Source organism: Sardina pilchardus, chromosome 13, assembly GCF_963854185.1.
Source record: "Sardina pilchardus chromosome 13, fSarPil1.1, whole genome shotgun sequence".
Taxonomy (NCBI): Eukaryota; Metazoa; Chordata; class Actinopteri; order Clupeiformes; family Clupeidae; genus Sardina; species Sardina pilchardus.
The window spans coordinates 20,387,910-20,402,919 of NC_085006.1; the positions used below are offsets into that span (position 1 = coordinate 20,387,910).

Genomic DNA, 15,010 nt, shown 5'->3' on the forward strand with positions numbered 1-15,010 from the left:
TGTCATATCAGCGCTAGAGCTGACTTGTCTCTTTGCTGTCGCTATCTTTTCAGGGGACCAAAGCGGCGGATGACGATGACTTCCAGGACTTCCAGGAGGCCCCGAAGGCAGGGGGAGGAGACGACTCCTTCGCCGACTTCCAGAGCGAGTCAGGGAGCTCCTTTCCGGCTGCAGCTGCCCCTCAGAGCAGGTAAAACCCTAAAGGCCCAAGGACACTTCTACAGATGCGGTCAAAATTCACCATACATCTAGCCTGGCATAGCCATACGTAAGCTTCCGCTCAATTTTCATTTCCCTTCACCTCTGTACGATATTAGTACGAGGGTATGGCACAACCAGGCTACCATACATCCGGTCCGAACAGCCTTTCTGTGCGCCGTGCTTCCATGCAAAACTGGCTCTGTAGTACAACGCCGATTTAGTTGGTGGACAACCGTACCGTACGACCGTACAGCATTAGCCTGCCCCTGCCCACCTAGATATTCTCTCAGGGATATCTAATCTGGAACACCACTGTTCATAACCGTTTCCCTCGGACAAGAAAAATGTCAATCAGAGACGAGATGGGAAGACGAAACCGAAACTTGTTGTGATAAACAGAAGTAGCTAAATAAAAATTGAATATCCACGCACATCCTACGGTATGTTAAATTTGCCCGGGTGCAGGATCTTCAAGAGCCGTAAGCCGTACAAAAAAGATAAAAAAGTATCCGCACACCAGTATAGCTCCCAGTGAAATTTAATGAAGCAACGTTTCGAGCCAAAAGCTCTTCCTCAGGCTTATCAAACAGAAGTAGCAACACCTGCAAACGTCAAAAAATGTATGCAGAAATGCAGAATGTTATTTACCAGGTAGACCCACATACATTGTTTCCTGACTGTTGATGCTGTTTATTGATTTCATATGATTACGTATCATTTGATTTACTAATTTCATTGACCGTGAACTGTGAATTGCCTGGTGAATGTCAGAGTGTGTTTATAGAGAAAGGATTTGTCCGCATCTTAGTGACTTGCATGATCATTGACATTATACAGCACACCCTACATATTGACTCAGTGGTTTTGAGCCCGCTCCTGAAGGGCATTCAAATTAACGTTTGTGGTGAACACGTTTCTCTGGACTGTTAAAGTTACCCGCTACCATGTATGTTTGCGGAGAACTCAAGACAAAGATAAAACCAGAGAGGGTTAATCAGGATCTTTGAGGAAACTGTATGCAAATGTATGTTTGCGAATGTGAACACACCCCTGAGGTGCGTTCAAATTTGCCAAACAGTGGCAAACGTTCAAGGTGAACATGTTTTCCTTGAACGGTTGCAACATTGCATTCTAACGGTAATTGCATTGTTGCCTTCATCAAACTCACGCCCGGTTACAATGTATGTTCGCGGAGCACTACCTCCTGTTTCCGATTGTTCGCAAACGTTTGCCGAAAACTGTTTGTGAATGTGAACGCACCCCTGACCGTAGCTCCCACACCACACCAGTGTCCAGCGGAGACCCCGTTCCCTTTCGTCCCCGTCTCCGCCGCAGTCCCCTCCCTTGGAGAGTGGGTCGGAGCGGCGTGCAGGAGCCGGTCCATTGTTTGGCCGCCGTAGCATTTCTCTGTCACCGCGGCGCCCGTCTCCTGGTCATGCCGATAAGGCCTCCTTTGTAACGCCGTGTAATAATCTGCCTGGGCTAACAATTAGGCCGTGCCATGGCTGTTAATGAATTCATTTCAGTAGGATTACAGATAAGCTCGTTTTCCCCAGTCCTCCCTTTGTGCTCTCTGTGTGTGTGTGTGTGTGTGTGTGTGTGTGTGTGCGTGTGTGTGCATGTGTGCATGTCTGTGTCTGTGTGTCTCAGACTGTGTTTAACGGGGTCCTCAAAAAGAAAACCACTCCGAGGGGTCTCGAGCTTCCTATGAGGGGAAGGCACAAGGCTGCTGAAAGGCAATTATCTTTCGGTTTTGCAGCCGAAACGAATAATAAAAAAAAGAAAAGCGAGAGAAAGAATAAAGAAAGGATAGCGTATCAATGTGACAGGCAGACACACTCGTTCAACAAAGCTCGCCTCACTCCTCAGCCTCAGACACGAGAGCGCTGTTGTTTACGGAGGCTGCATCTGTCGCTCCCAGGAGCTCGGGATCACTGTCTAATTAAAAAAGAGGGGAGAAGGAGAGAGAGAGAGAGAGAGAAGGAGAGAGAGTGTGAAGAAGGAAATCAGGGAGCAGGGGACAGATCAGGTAATGAGCATGAGGAAGGAGAGATAATCTCTGGCCAAGGCCCTCGATGTAGGGTTGAGGACAGGCAGGTGTTTCCAGGTAGCGTTGGGCGAGAGCCGCGATACTCGGTGGCTCCAGAGGACTCCCAGAATCCCTTGCAGCGTTTGATTTTTCTTATCTCACACACAGGTGACCAATCAGTTTGAGAAGCTATGGGAGGGATCATTGCATTTTAATGGGATTTTTTTTTTCTCTCCCTTCACTGTCAAAGAGAGCGAGTGATAGAGAAAGCCGAGCGGAGAATAAACGAACGAGGCGGGCGGAAAGAAAGCGAGGGCCAGGGACAGGGGGACGGGGCGAGAATGAGTTTCGCCCCCCCAACGGTAATATTCCCGTCTCTTTCTTTCTCTCTCTCTCCCCCCCAGTGCTCCCGCCATGCTGACGCCCGTGTCTGGATCTTCATCCTCCTCATCGTCAGACAAGTACGCCGCTTTCAAGCAGATGTCTGTGGAGCAGCCGCCAGAGCCTGCACCTCCTGCCTCAGGTATGAACGACCTCACTTCCTCCTCTCTGGGGCCATCAGAACGGACCTCTAGAACAACACACATGTTCACTTCTACACATATGCACATATACTTTTACATATAACTTTACTCCAAAGCGCTTAGACACATACACTTTTATATGTAACTTAACTCTAAAACTAAATAAAAATGCACATACTGTATATATATATATATATAACTTAGCACACCCTGTTATCCAAAGCAGTATCAAGCTTAGTCACGTCCTTCATGATTACTTAGTGTACGTACGTCCACCCTGGACTTTCTGGTATCAAATATGTTTGGTTTTAGAGGACATGAACATTTTCACTTGATAAATTAAATGGAAGAGGGTAAGCGTTGTTGTTTTATTAATTGTTTGTTTGTTTGTTTGTTTGTTTGTCTGTCCTCGGTGCGTAGATGGTGGGGATAAATACAGCGTGTTCCGAGTGCTGGAGCCCACAGCGGAGAGGAAACCCGTAGGTAAGTCCCAGCTCCGCACCCTCACTCAGTATCAGCAGGCAAAGCCTTCAGTCAACAGAGCCGTAGTCAAACAAAGGCCTTCAGGTGTGGAGTCGGAACCTCAGTCAGAGCAGTAATTGTAATGCAGGTGGAGCAGCCGAGGTTTTTTTTTTTTTTTTTTTGTGTTTTCAGTCTTTCCGATATTCAGCTCACAGGCCTATTCAGCCGTTTTGAGTCCCTGGGTTTGAGTTCAACAAGCCCATGCGAAAATCCATCAGTGTTCCAGCTTCACCCATTTCGGTGTTATCCCAGCAAGAACTAAACGGAAGGATTTTTAGCCATCTGAGCCAGACTACCACAGGCATCAGATGTTTTTTTGTTGTTACCAAGCGAGGTGTTTTGTTTCCTGTCTTTTTATGACACAGGAAATGACTAAACTGGCGATTTTAGACACCTGAGCCCGTCTCCCGTAGACACCTGAGCCAAACTACCATAGACACCTGACCCAAACTACCATAGACACCTGACCCAAACTACTGTACCATAGACACCTGAGCCAAACTACCATAGATACCTGAGCCAGACCACCACAGACACCTGAGCCAGACTTTCATAGACTCTGAGCCAAACTACCATAGACACCTGAGTCAATCTACCATAGATACCTGAGCCAGACTACCATAGACACCTGAGCCAAACTACCATAGACACTTGAGCCAAACTACCATAGCCACCTGAGGCCAACTCCCACAGCCATCAGCTGATGTTAACTGTTCCCAGGTTAGATGTGTTCCTGTGCAAGTGGACTGCCCTGCTAATGTGCGCTGTGCTTGCTGTTCCTCCCTCACTAGAACAGAGTCCACTGACCCCAGCTCTCGGGGCCCCAGTAAGTCCTGTGTGCAGTGCAGTGCAGTGCAGTGGCTTCACTGTCCACTCCTCCTCAGCCGTGTTTTTCCCTCCTTTACTCCACTCTCTCCTCTTCTGAGGTGTTCAGCCACCTGGTTCAAACATCTTTTGATCTACAGCCTGGATCTCGCTTTCTGTGGGCGCTGTCCGACAATTGGCTACAGCGCCTGTACTACATTTGGGACCAAGTGCCTATTGGGGCCCGGGATCGAGTCCGACTTGGGTCATTTACCGTTCCCAATCCCATCTCTCTCTCTCTCCCTCCCACTCACTTCCTGGTCTACTCAAACTGAGAAGAACATCTCCTTTTGACAATTCCACCTGACTTCCTTCCACCAAATGCCTGACCCTTTGGGCCTTTTCCTCATGTTGTGGTGTCATTTGGCACATTGGATCAAGCTCATGAAGATCTAGGAATTTTGTTCATGCAGTTTGTGGTTTGTGTGAGGTTTTGCATGCATGCATGTGTGTGAGTGTCACTGCCCTTCTCAGATAGTTGGAGGAAAACTGTTGGCACCACTTTTTCTTCTTCTGTGGTTGTTTTTGGTGACTACACATTCTGGTCATTATACGGAGCATTATACACAGCATTTCTGTCCCAACCCTCTTGCTCTCCTGTTTTTCTCGCAGGCGAAGGATTTGCCGACTTTAAGTCCGTCAGTGTTGACGACGGCTTCACCGACTTCAAGACGGCCGACAGCGTCTCTCCACTAGAGGCGCCCGACCCCGCCAAAGTCTTCCAGCCCGCCTTCCCCCCTCCCACCTTCCCCCCTCAGCCTCACTCTCTGTCTCAGCAGGCCTCGGCCCCTCTCTCTCAGCCCCCCCGCAACCCCCTCAACATGGCCGACCTGGACCTCTTCTCCTCGGCGCCCTCTTCCTCCTCCTCTTCCTCTCTCCCCGCCTCGGCGCGCCCGGCCGAGCCCCAGGCCCCGGCGCCCTCTCTGCTGCTGCCGCCCGCCCAGGGAGGCTCCGCCGCCGTCGCCGCCGCGGGCACCACAGACGACTTTGGCGACTTCGCCCTCTTCGGTTCCTCGTCCTCTGCGGACGCCGTGACGGGTTCCGGCACGACTCCGGCGGTGGCGGCTCAGCAGCATCAGCATCAGCAGCAGCAGCAGCAGCAGGACGACTTTGCCGACTTCCTGGCGTTCGGAAGCTCGTCGGAGTCCCACGGAGGCGGCGGCGGCGGGCCCCAGAGGCAGCCCAGCCTGGGCTCCTGCTCCGGCCCCGACCGCTACGACGTCTTCAAGCAGCTGTCCCTGGACGGAGGCCTGGGCTCCGGCTACAACGACAACGACAGCGGCAGCGGCAACGGCAAGGACGGCATCATCGGCTGCAGCGGCCTCTCAGGCGGCGGCCTTTCCGGCGGCGGCCTCTCCGGCTCCTTCTCCTCGCCCCGCGGCAGCGACGCGGCGGCCGACGACTTCGCCGACTTCCAGGCGTCGCGCCTGGGCACGGGCAGCACCACGGCGCTGGGCGGCTCGGTGTCGTCGGACCGCTGCAGCCCGGCCGAGCGCGCCTTCCGGCAGGCCAAGGAGGACTCGGCCTCCGTCAAGTCCCTGGACCTGCCGTCGCTGGGCGGCAGCAGCAGCGGCGGCGGCGGCGGCGGGCGCGAGGAGGACGCCCTGTCCCTGCAGCTGGACCTCAAGCTGGTGGAGGCCGGCGGAGACCTGCGCCACGGCGCGTCCGACAGCTCGCTGGACCTGCCCGGCCTCTCCTCCCACCAGCCACACGCCGCAGGTGAGGAACTGGTCCGCCTCCTCTGGTGAGGCCACGCTTTTCTGCCTACCCGTAGGCCCGCCTGTAGACCAATCCCCTCTCTCTCTCTCTCTCTCGAACCTCTCAGTTCTAGTCCCGACGCCCCCCTATCAGTTCTCTCGTAGATAAACCCAGCCCTGGTATTGGTAGGCTCCAGTCAGAGAGAAGCAGCACAGCAATGTTAGCGTTAGCATCAGCTAGCATACCTGGCTCTGCATGCGCATCACCTAACCTCACCATCGCACATCACATCACCCCCCCTCATAACACTCATATCATCGCCATTGTGTCCTTCCTGTTGCACACTGCTCAACTGTAACAGTTTACAGTTACACATTCATTTTGTTGCATATGTATTTGCTTATGTGAGTGAGTATGTATATTTATTTATTTATTTATACATGTTTATTGAGGTATGCCAAGTTGCAGCCTTTATTTATTTATTCATTCGTATGATTTGATGACAGCCGAGTTTGGATCGTTTTGCACGCTGTTCTCTAGATGGCTTTCTACTGTGGTGCTCTTTTTTGTGAGTTAGTGTGATGCACTTGCTAATAGATGTTTAATTCATATCACAGCTCCACGAATGACTAAGAAGTAAAGAAAAGAAGACAAAGTTGCCTGGAGCCTCACATGCTGAAACACAGTGCACACTAGTAAACATATCTCTAGTGCGTCATACCGCTATTCTATACAGTTTCAGTAACACATCATACCACTGTTCTAGCATGAGCATGGACCGTTCGTAGATAAGGCAAAAGTTAGCAGACAAAATAGCCGACCATAATCTGATCGGTGATTAAAGTTCATGCCAGTGTAGCCTGTGTAACTGCTCCGATCAGTTTTCCGCACGGAACAACTGAAACCTAAACAACGGAATGGTTGTTTTCACCTGTAGATTTTCTTTTCCAGATCGTAGCTCAGGTATTTACAACCTGTTGTAACTTTGATATATTTCCGCAACTCTATCGATAGAGCCAGCTTCTGTATCAGGATCGGCAGTGTACTTTCAAAGATTGTGCCCCATGTACTCCGATCCAGTACATCCGATCCTGATCTATCTGTGAGAGCATCTACAGTCGAGCAGCGTATATGCCCCCACTCACTCGATAGCCCCCCCTGGTCCAGTGGCACTCCAGCCGAGCTCCTTATGCCAGGGACGACAATCTAGGCCAGTCTAGTGTTTACCATCCCATCTGGTATGCCGTGACTCCCAGTCTTGTAAGAGCACTTCACAGAAGCCCCTTATGAATGTAGAGAATAGAGATGAGCGAGCGGTCAGACAGCAACACCGTCTCAAGACGTTCCAGAAGCACACTCGGAGACGGGGGAAGTGTTAGTGCCCCCCCCCCCCCCCCCCCCCGCTAGTGCTCGATGCGCTTGGCATGCATCAGCTGTTTCGGAGCTGAGCGCTTTTCCTCGCGCCGGGCCGATTCGTTTCGTTTGAGTGTTGTCATTGTCGTCATCGCCGTCGTTTGTTGCACTCGTTGGTTTTCCATAGTGACAATGAGGCCAAAGCCTTTATTATTGCTTCCTGCATGGTCGCGAAAACTTGAAGATGAATTCGGTCGGTGTCGGCGCTAATGGATATTCCGTTCAGCTCCACCCCTCGTTCCCCCACAGACACACACACACACACACACACACACAGACACACACACAGCATCCGTTATTTATATATTCGCCGCGCTTCTCCTCTCGCTCTCGAGGGCCCGTGGTACTCAGCCTCCATTCAAGATCTCTTACCGTGTGTGTGTGTGTGTGTGTGTGTTTGTGATTGGCTCTGAGAGTGCGTCTGCATTTTTATGTGTGCATATGTTCTGTGCATGCAGAATGATTCATGCGTCTGCTTGTTTGTTTGTGTGTTTTGGCATTGGGCTTGGGCGAGTGTGTGTGTGTGTGTGTGTTTATGTGTGTGTGCGCGCGTTCATATCTGACACATATCTCATTTGTGAGCCAACATTCTCATATCTGTCCATTTCCACGGTGCTCATCATGGTGTTGTTCCCTCGTCCATCACAACAAGCATATCAGCATCACGTGGCCCCACATTTTCAGTCCCTTAATACACCTTCATACACACCCTTCTTCTTACAAGCTGTTTTCCCCCATCCACCAAATTCAGGCCTTTGATCGACCCACCCCCTCATCCTTATGGAATATCCTGATTAATATATCGGCATACAGTATATATCCAGTTAGGGCAAGTACACTGGAGCAGTGTTCCTACAGCTCTTATCTAGCCAGCTGCCCTTCACTCCTTAGAACACTTAGAACCTCCTCCTGTCTCTCACAGGCCAGCCCATAGTATACCTCTGATGATCTAGTCGGCTGGTGCTCCCTCACTGAAGATCGTAAAGAACACCATAGCAGTATTTAGTCTTTTTTATTGGGGGGGCTTAGAGGCTCGGAAGAGTCCCAGTCACTTGCACCGTGCACCTGAATATTTGCGCCCCTAAAAGAGACCGTATGTATTTGCACCCCCCCCCCCCCCCCCCCCCAACTCCACCACGTCATATTTGGTGTGCAGTGTTCAGGAACGCAGCTGTGCACAAGTGAGCCCGGTTTTTGAGAAAAGTATTCCGATCCTTCCTACCGGCTTCATGTGTGGACTGGTTTGTTTACCCAAGAGGAGTGGAATCCCCATCTTGCCTTGCTTATGCTGCAGTGTGCCTGCCTTTTTTTCCAATTTGTGAAATTGACAAGAAAACAAACGAGAAAACAAAACAAAAGAAGTATTGTAGGATGAAGTAGGGTTGCATTTTGTGTTTGTATCCTGCGTAAAATGTTTATATTAAAGAACGGGGAAAAAATAGAAAAAAAGCAAACTGTATACATATGAATTTAATAGTGTATTTTTTAATACAGGAATAATATATGATATACTTTTAATTTATTTTCACTATCACTAGACGTCTCGATTGTGTTTCCGTAAAGTATTTGTGTCCGAACCTATTTATCCGACTGTAAGTGAAAGTATTTTCTAACGGTTTCCTGACCTGAGAATTATGGGTGAGAGAAGCAATGCTCTTTTTAGCAGTTGAGGCTTTTTAAGCATGGCAGTCACACACTTGCAAATAACTCCCATTACCGTCTCTGACTGCTCATCGAACAGTGTAAATTGTTCCCATATTATCATCCTGTGGGTGTTCCGCAGCAATGAGCCATGTTAGTGTTAATCTCTCCGCGCTCTTTGCTTGTTCTCTACAGTAGTAGTAGTGTGGCCCTGATTGTGCGCATGCCCTAACCTTAATGCAGTCGGTCTCTAAAGTGTCACGGGGGGAGTCCGTCGACGGACTGCCCAGGATCCGGACGCATGCACAGAGGAGCGTATAGTTAGTCCATAAACAAAGTCGATCGGACTTTTATCAAAGTCTGTGTCCGTGGGGTGAGATGACAAGAGAATCGGGGTTATTGCTGTCTCTCTGACCAGCCCAAGTGTACAGTTTGTACTGTGTAGGCAACGTTCAGACAGAGAGACTTCGCTAAATGTTCAGACTTTGCAGTTGTGCAGACAATTGTTTACATCCAAACCTCTTGACGACCTTGACGGTCTATTGATACCCCGAAAAAAGGAACAGCCCACAGACTTAAGTACATATCCTAATTCCTTAGACTTCAATACAGTTTTAGACTTGCGTCCAGACTCTTTTTGAGATTTGTCTTTAAAAAAAAAAAAAAACCGAACAAAAAACAAAAAAAAAAGCGGTCCACATTGGTCCACAAAAGGTCCGACATGGTGGCGGAAACATAACCAAGAGAGCAGGAAAGACAGGACATGTTTTCAGGCCCTCCAAAGGCCCTGTGTCTGCCTGCCCTATAGGCCATGTACTCTGCTTCAAATTCTGTTCTCTTCATCCGATGAGTGTCCTGTAAGAACCTCTTATGTACTTCTTGATCTTGATCTGTTAACCCCCCCCATCTCCACCGACCTCCCCATGCCCTCTGTGGAAACTGCAGTATTCTCACCACCGATTACTAATTTTTGAGTCTGTGAATGTGCCTTCTTAATTCTGCTCTCTTGTATCTGATGTTTGGGATTTTCACTCTCCCTACACTCTCTTTTTGCTTTCAGTTCTCCATCTTTATCTCTCTCTTTCTTTCTCTCTCTCTCTCTCTCTCTCTCTCTCTCTCTCTCTCCTCTCCTCTACTCACTGTCTCTCTTTATTCCAGCCTCTTTTTTTTGTTGATATCATTTGTCTCTCTGTTCTTTTACTCTCTTTCCCTCTTCACTTTTCTCCCTCTTAGAAAATCTTGTTTGCCTTTTTGTTCTTGATTTTTTTTTCTTCTGACTAGCATGCTCCTGTATATTTAGAACAAAAAAAACAACCAAATCAACCTAAAAACAAAAAAAGAAAGAAAAAAAAACAATCCACTGTTAGTTTGACAGACTTCTTGTAACAAACCTCTTTCACAGTATTTTGTGACTTCTTTCTTCTTCTTCTATTCCTTCCTTTCTCCTTTCCCTCCTTTCTTTCTTTCTTTCTCTACCAATGTTGTGGCAAATAAACTGAAATAATGGCACAGTCTGACTGCAATAGCCTCTTTTCTCTGCCTCCGCCTCCGCCTCTGCCTCTGCCTCTGCCTCTGCCTCGCCTCCTCATCATCTCCTACTTAGCGCACACAGGGTAGCCTTAGCTGAGGTCCCAGGTGCACAGGCACGCTGAGATCTCTCCTTGTCAATTTCACAAATTGCTTGTGGGTATGTGTGTGTGTGTGTGTGTGGTGTTTGTTAGTGTATGCATGTGTGTATATGTGTACATTCACGTGGACGTGTACAGTACATGCATGCATGCACGTTTTGTGTGTGTGTGTGTGTGTGTGTGTGTGTGTGTGGTGTTTGTTAGTGTATGCATGTGTGTATATGTGTACATTCATGTGGACGTGTACAGTACATGCATGCATGCATGTTTTGTGTGTGTGTGTGTGTGTGTGTGTGTGTGTGTGTGTGTGTGTGTGTGTGTGTGTGTGTGTGTGTGAGAGAGAGAGATGCACTTTTGTGTCTCTGTTTGTGTTTTGTTGCTGTGTGAGAGAGTGAACACTGACGTGTCAAGCCACCTGTTGATGACATTGTGTTTGAGTGGGTGGGTGTGTGTGTGTGCGTGTGTGCGTGTGTGCGTGTGTGTTTTTGACCATGCATTTGTATGTAAGCAGAGCCAGTGCATACGCAAAACATGTGTGTGTCTGTTTGTGTATTTGTGTATGTTTGTGTATTGTGTGTCCAATGCATGCATGTGTGAGCAAGCTGCATACATGTGATTATATGATATAACCCATGTATGCAAATACACTGAGTCAGGTACATGAATTGATGACACACTGTACATGCTCATTGGCACTGACTGTCACTAGACTGACTGTCACACTGACCGGGTGTCTAGCAGCCCTCCTTCACTAGTGAGTGGACAGAGCCTGGTAGAGTAGCACCTCCTCACTGCCCCTGCACACCTGACCCACGCTGTCTCCTGTCTCCTGTCCTCTCATCTCATCGTCTCGACAGGCACATCAGGCCTGACAGGTGGTCCACCACTGGGGCGGCATTACACACAGATACACACACCTACACATACATACAAATATACACACACACACACACACACACACACACACACACACACACACACACACGAACACACGCACAAACACACGCACACACACGAACACACACGAACACACACACACACACACAATCACAGTCTGAAGCAGCAAGCGGAGAGGGTATTTTTAATGTCCGTGTCTGTGGGTTACATGATGACCTTTTGTATGTTTGCTGGATAACAAAAGCAAGTCCGCCCTGCCGGCAGCAGCAGCTGGTGGAGGTAGATTAGGCCTTCAGAGATGAGGGATCTGAGAAGCGGCATCTGCACTCCACACTGCCCAGCTCTCACTTACTACAGCCGCCAATTTAGATCAAATACTGACGAGTCCATAGAGGAGAGGGCAGGGCAGGGCAGGGCACAAGATCTCTGGGCTTTGTGTGTGTGTGTGTGTGTGTGGTGTAGACACTATAAAGCAGACACAGGTTTTGAGGTAGAAGCCTCCTTCACTCTAAAAGATGTAATGGAAGTGTGAGGGTGACCACTGATTAATTTCTTGGGTCATATTCAGAAACATCCTTTGTTGGTGAGGGTCACTAACCAACCAAACATTCCAGGCTACAACATCCCAAGAATTTGAGAGAAAAAAATATTTACTTTCAGATGTTACACACTTGAACAATCCCTGTGTTGCGGATTATAAATATATATATAAAAAATCCCATTTTGCACCTTCCATTTTTATCTTATTCTTTTTTTCTCACCTCATGAGTGGCAGGTTAAGTCCTAGTATAAACTAGTTAAGTATAGTATGAACTTTACACCCTTTCCTGTGAGTGTTGCAATCCTGCAGCCCTGACTAATCTGACTGGCCACTGGAGGAACAGACTGCCTCAGTGGGCTGTGTATGCCTGAACATCCAGAGGGGTGCGGATGTGAAATATCGACTTGAGTTGAAATTAATGAGGTGAAATAATGCAATAAGGGCCATTTTTCTCCCGAGGAACAAAAAAATCAGTGTTGGAAAGCTAAATGTGGCGATTTATCGGTCAGGGACTTAATGGGCGGTGAAATTCAGCACGATGCTAAGAAGTTTGTAATGAAGACGGAAGATGGAGGGGAGATCCGGGCAGTGTATTTTCTGCTGGTTTAAGCACCCCCTGTGTGAACGAGCCACTCAGAGAGAGAGAAAGCAATCCGAGTGTTTGTGGCCCGTGGCCAGTTAAATTCCCCCCCAACTCTTTGATCTTAAATCAGAATGGATGACCGTTCCCTACTGGGAATTTAGCTCAAAACACAGCAGAATATCTGACCCCAGATCCGAATTCTCTTCCACTGAGTGGAGAGTTGACGGAGCATCGGCCTCCAGTCAGATTGAGTGTCCACGCTTGTATGAAACTCTGGAACACTCCTGCGTTCTGCTCTGGATTCTTTGATGACCTTTGAATTCAGTTTCATGGCCGTGTCAGCTTTTATTGCCTTTGAGTATTTTTTATTTTTCTATGTAGACAAGCAGTCGGCCTTTTTATCTGAATTAGACTGGAACGCAGTCAGTGCACAGAAGGTTGAAAGGGGAAGAATCCTTTATGTGCAGTTTCTTTCATTAGCACTGGAGTTCAAAGGGGCTGTAAGAAGGAACCTTAGGAATGTCCTTGCTTTCATGCAGTGGGTTCTCCAACGAATGTGAAGTCAAGACAAGTCACTTTATTTATATAGCACATGACATTTCAAACAACAGGAGTTGACTCAAAGTGCTTTACAGTTGAGGATGTTAAGAGTTGACCATAAGGAAATACATTTGAGGAGCATGGAGATACTGACCAGAAAAAAACTAAAGTAATGCATTAAATATTACATAAAAATGTAAAAGTTAAATAAAGAAATAAAATATTAAATAAAATATGGAGTACTGAAAGGTGAAATAGAGATAAAATAATTAGAAGTGAGGTTTACATGAAAAACAAGATAAAGGGCAGAAAAGTGGATCTTGACAAGGATCAGCCTGTGGTAAAAAGCAAGGGTAAAGCAAAGGTGGGGTCTTTAAAACTGGCCATAGTTGGGCTGTTAAGTTTAATTTCGCTATGGCTCTAAGCTGATAAAAGCTGACCTCCACCGCACTGCTGCCTTGTTTCCAGTATCCAGCAGGACACCAAGATATCTTACTACACTGTGCACATGTGCAGACAGAGGACCAAGTACATTTGTCAGCCTGCTAACAGAGCTAGGGGAGCCACATTTACTTTTGTTGTCATTCAGTTGGAGAACATGATTTGCCATCCAGGATTTAATGTCATTCAGAAGGGACATGTACCATAAGGCACAAACAAGCAGGTAGAAGAGGAGATAGAAGTGTATTATCTAGGTGTCATGTCACCCTTACGTAGATACCTTCAAGTAAAGTGTTACCATTTAAATGTTATTTCTCCACCAAAGGAACCGTTTTGTTGTATGAGACAAGAAAGGTGAGGGGATACACTGGTGATGACAGTCCTCAAACGCAGTAGATTGGAAAGTGTTCTCCTTTACAGATTCCGACGACCTCAAGTTTGACCCGTTCGGCACGGCCAGCAGCAGCAGAGCCAGCTACGACTGGTCCGACCGGGAGGACCTCTCGTCCAGTCAGGACCGGCGGCCCCAGACCACTGCCCAGCGGCAGGAGACCACCTCCTTCGGCAGCTCGGAGAGCGTCACGCAGCCGAACGTCCCCAAGGTGACCACCTTCCCCAGCGAGGACAGCGGCTCGAGCGGAGGGGGCGACCGCTTCGAGGCCTTCGCCCGATTCGGCACCGGCGACGGCGGAGAGGAGGAGGACGACGACTTCGGCGACTTCGCCAGCACCGTGTCGGAGAAGTCCGACTCCCCTCCGGTCGCCGGCGAGACGGGGTCGGAGGTCACGGCCGGCACGGAGGGCTGGGACGAGTTTGGGGCCTTCCAGGGTGACAAGCCCAAGTTTGGCAAGCTGGACTTCCTGAAGGCCAGCTCCCAGGCCAAGGTCAAGTCCAGCGAGGAGATGATCAAGAACGAGCTGGCGACCTTTGACCTCTCTGTACAAGGTGAGTCACTCATCCCTTTGCTATATATGACCATTCACAGCGAAATCAGTCGTTTTGCGCACATCGTTATTTTGAGAAAATCAACAATAACAAACTTCCGGGTTAAAATGTTGAATTTCACGTTTTCGCATAATTCGGCTGTATACAGTCTACAGTTTCATATCGTGAACGCATTTCACTGAAAAACGTACGTTTTGACTGTTAAACCCGGCGAAGATTCAACACATTTGCTGTCATTCCCGTTGTGCACGCGCTGCTTAAACAGGTGATTTCTCCTCTTCTGGCATATCGTGACAGGAGAACCATGTCCACTTTGGATGCTGTTATCTTAGCGATAGTTTGTGTAATACCCTCAATATACATATCGTTGGAAAGCTTAGTTTATGGCCGTTCACGTGAGCACAATAACTTAATTTACTAAATTTTACCGAAACGACTGGTTCCGCTTTACAGGGTCACATATATCCTCACCTAGGCACACTCCTCTCTTGCAATAGGGACAATTCATTCCTCTCTCTGACTGACACAACAACATGAGTCATG

The 15,010-nt window shown here is 48.3% G+C and overlaps 1 protein-coding gene across 4 annotated transcripts in view; it reads left to right on the top strand.

Annotated features, from left to right (window-relative positions):
• synrg (synergin, gamma) overlaps positions 1–15,010 on the top strand; it is a 58,755-nt gene that overhangs the window by 23,052 nt on the left and 20,693 nt on the right. For all 4 annotated transcript variants that reach the window (XM_062552114.1, XM_062552115.1, XM_062552116.1 and 1 more), the window contains 5 exons: positions 54–190; positions 2,635–2,753; positions 3,175–3,237; positions 4,753–5,859; positions 13,943–14,467. In XM_062552114.1, the coding sequence (XP_062408098.1) occupies positions 54–190; positions 2,635–2,753; positions 3,175–3,237; positions 4,753–5,859; positions 13,943–14,467 (1,951 nt within the window). The remainder of the gene's footprint in view (positions 1–53; positions 191–2,634; positions 2,754–3,174; positions 3,238–4,752; positions 5,860–13,942; positions 14,468–15,010) is intronic.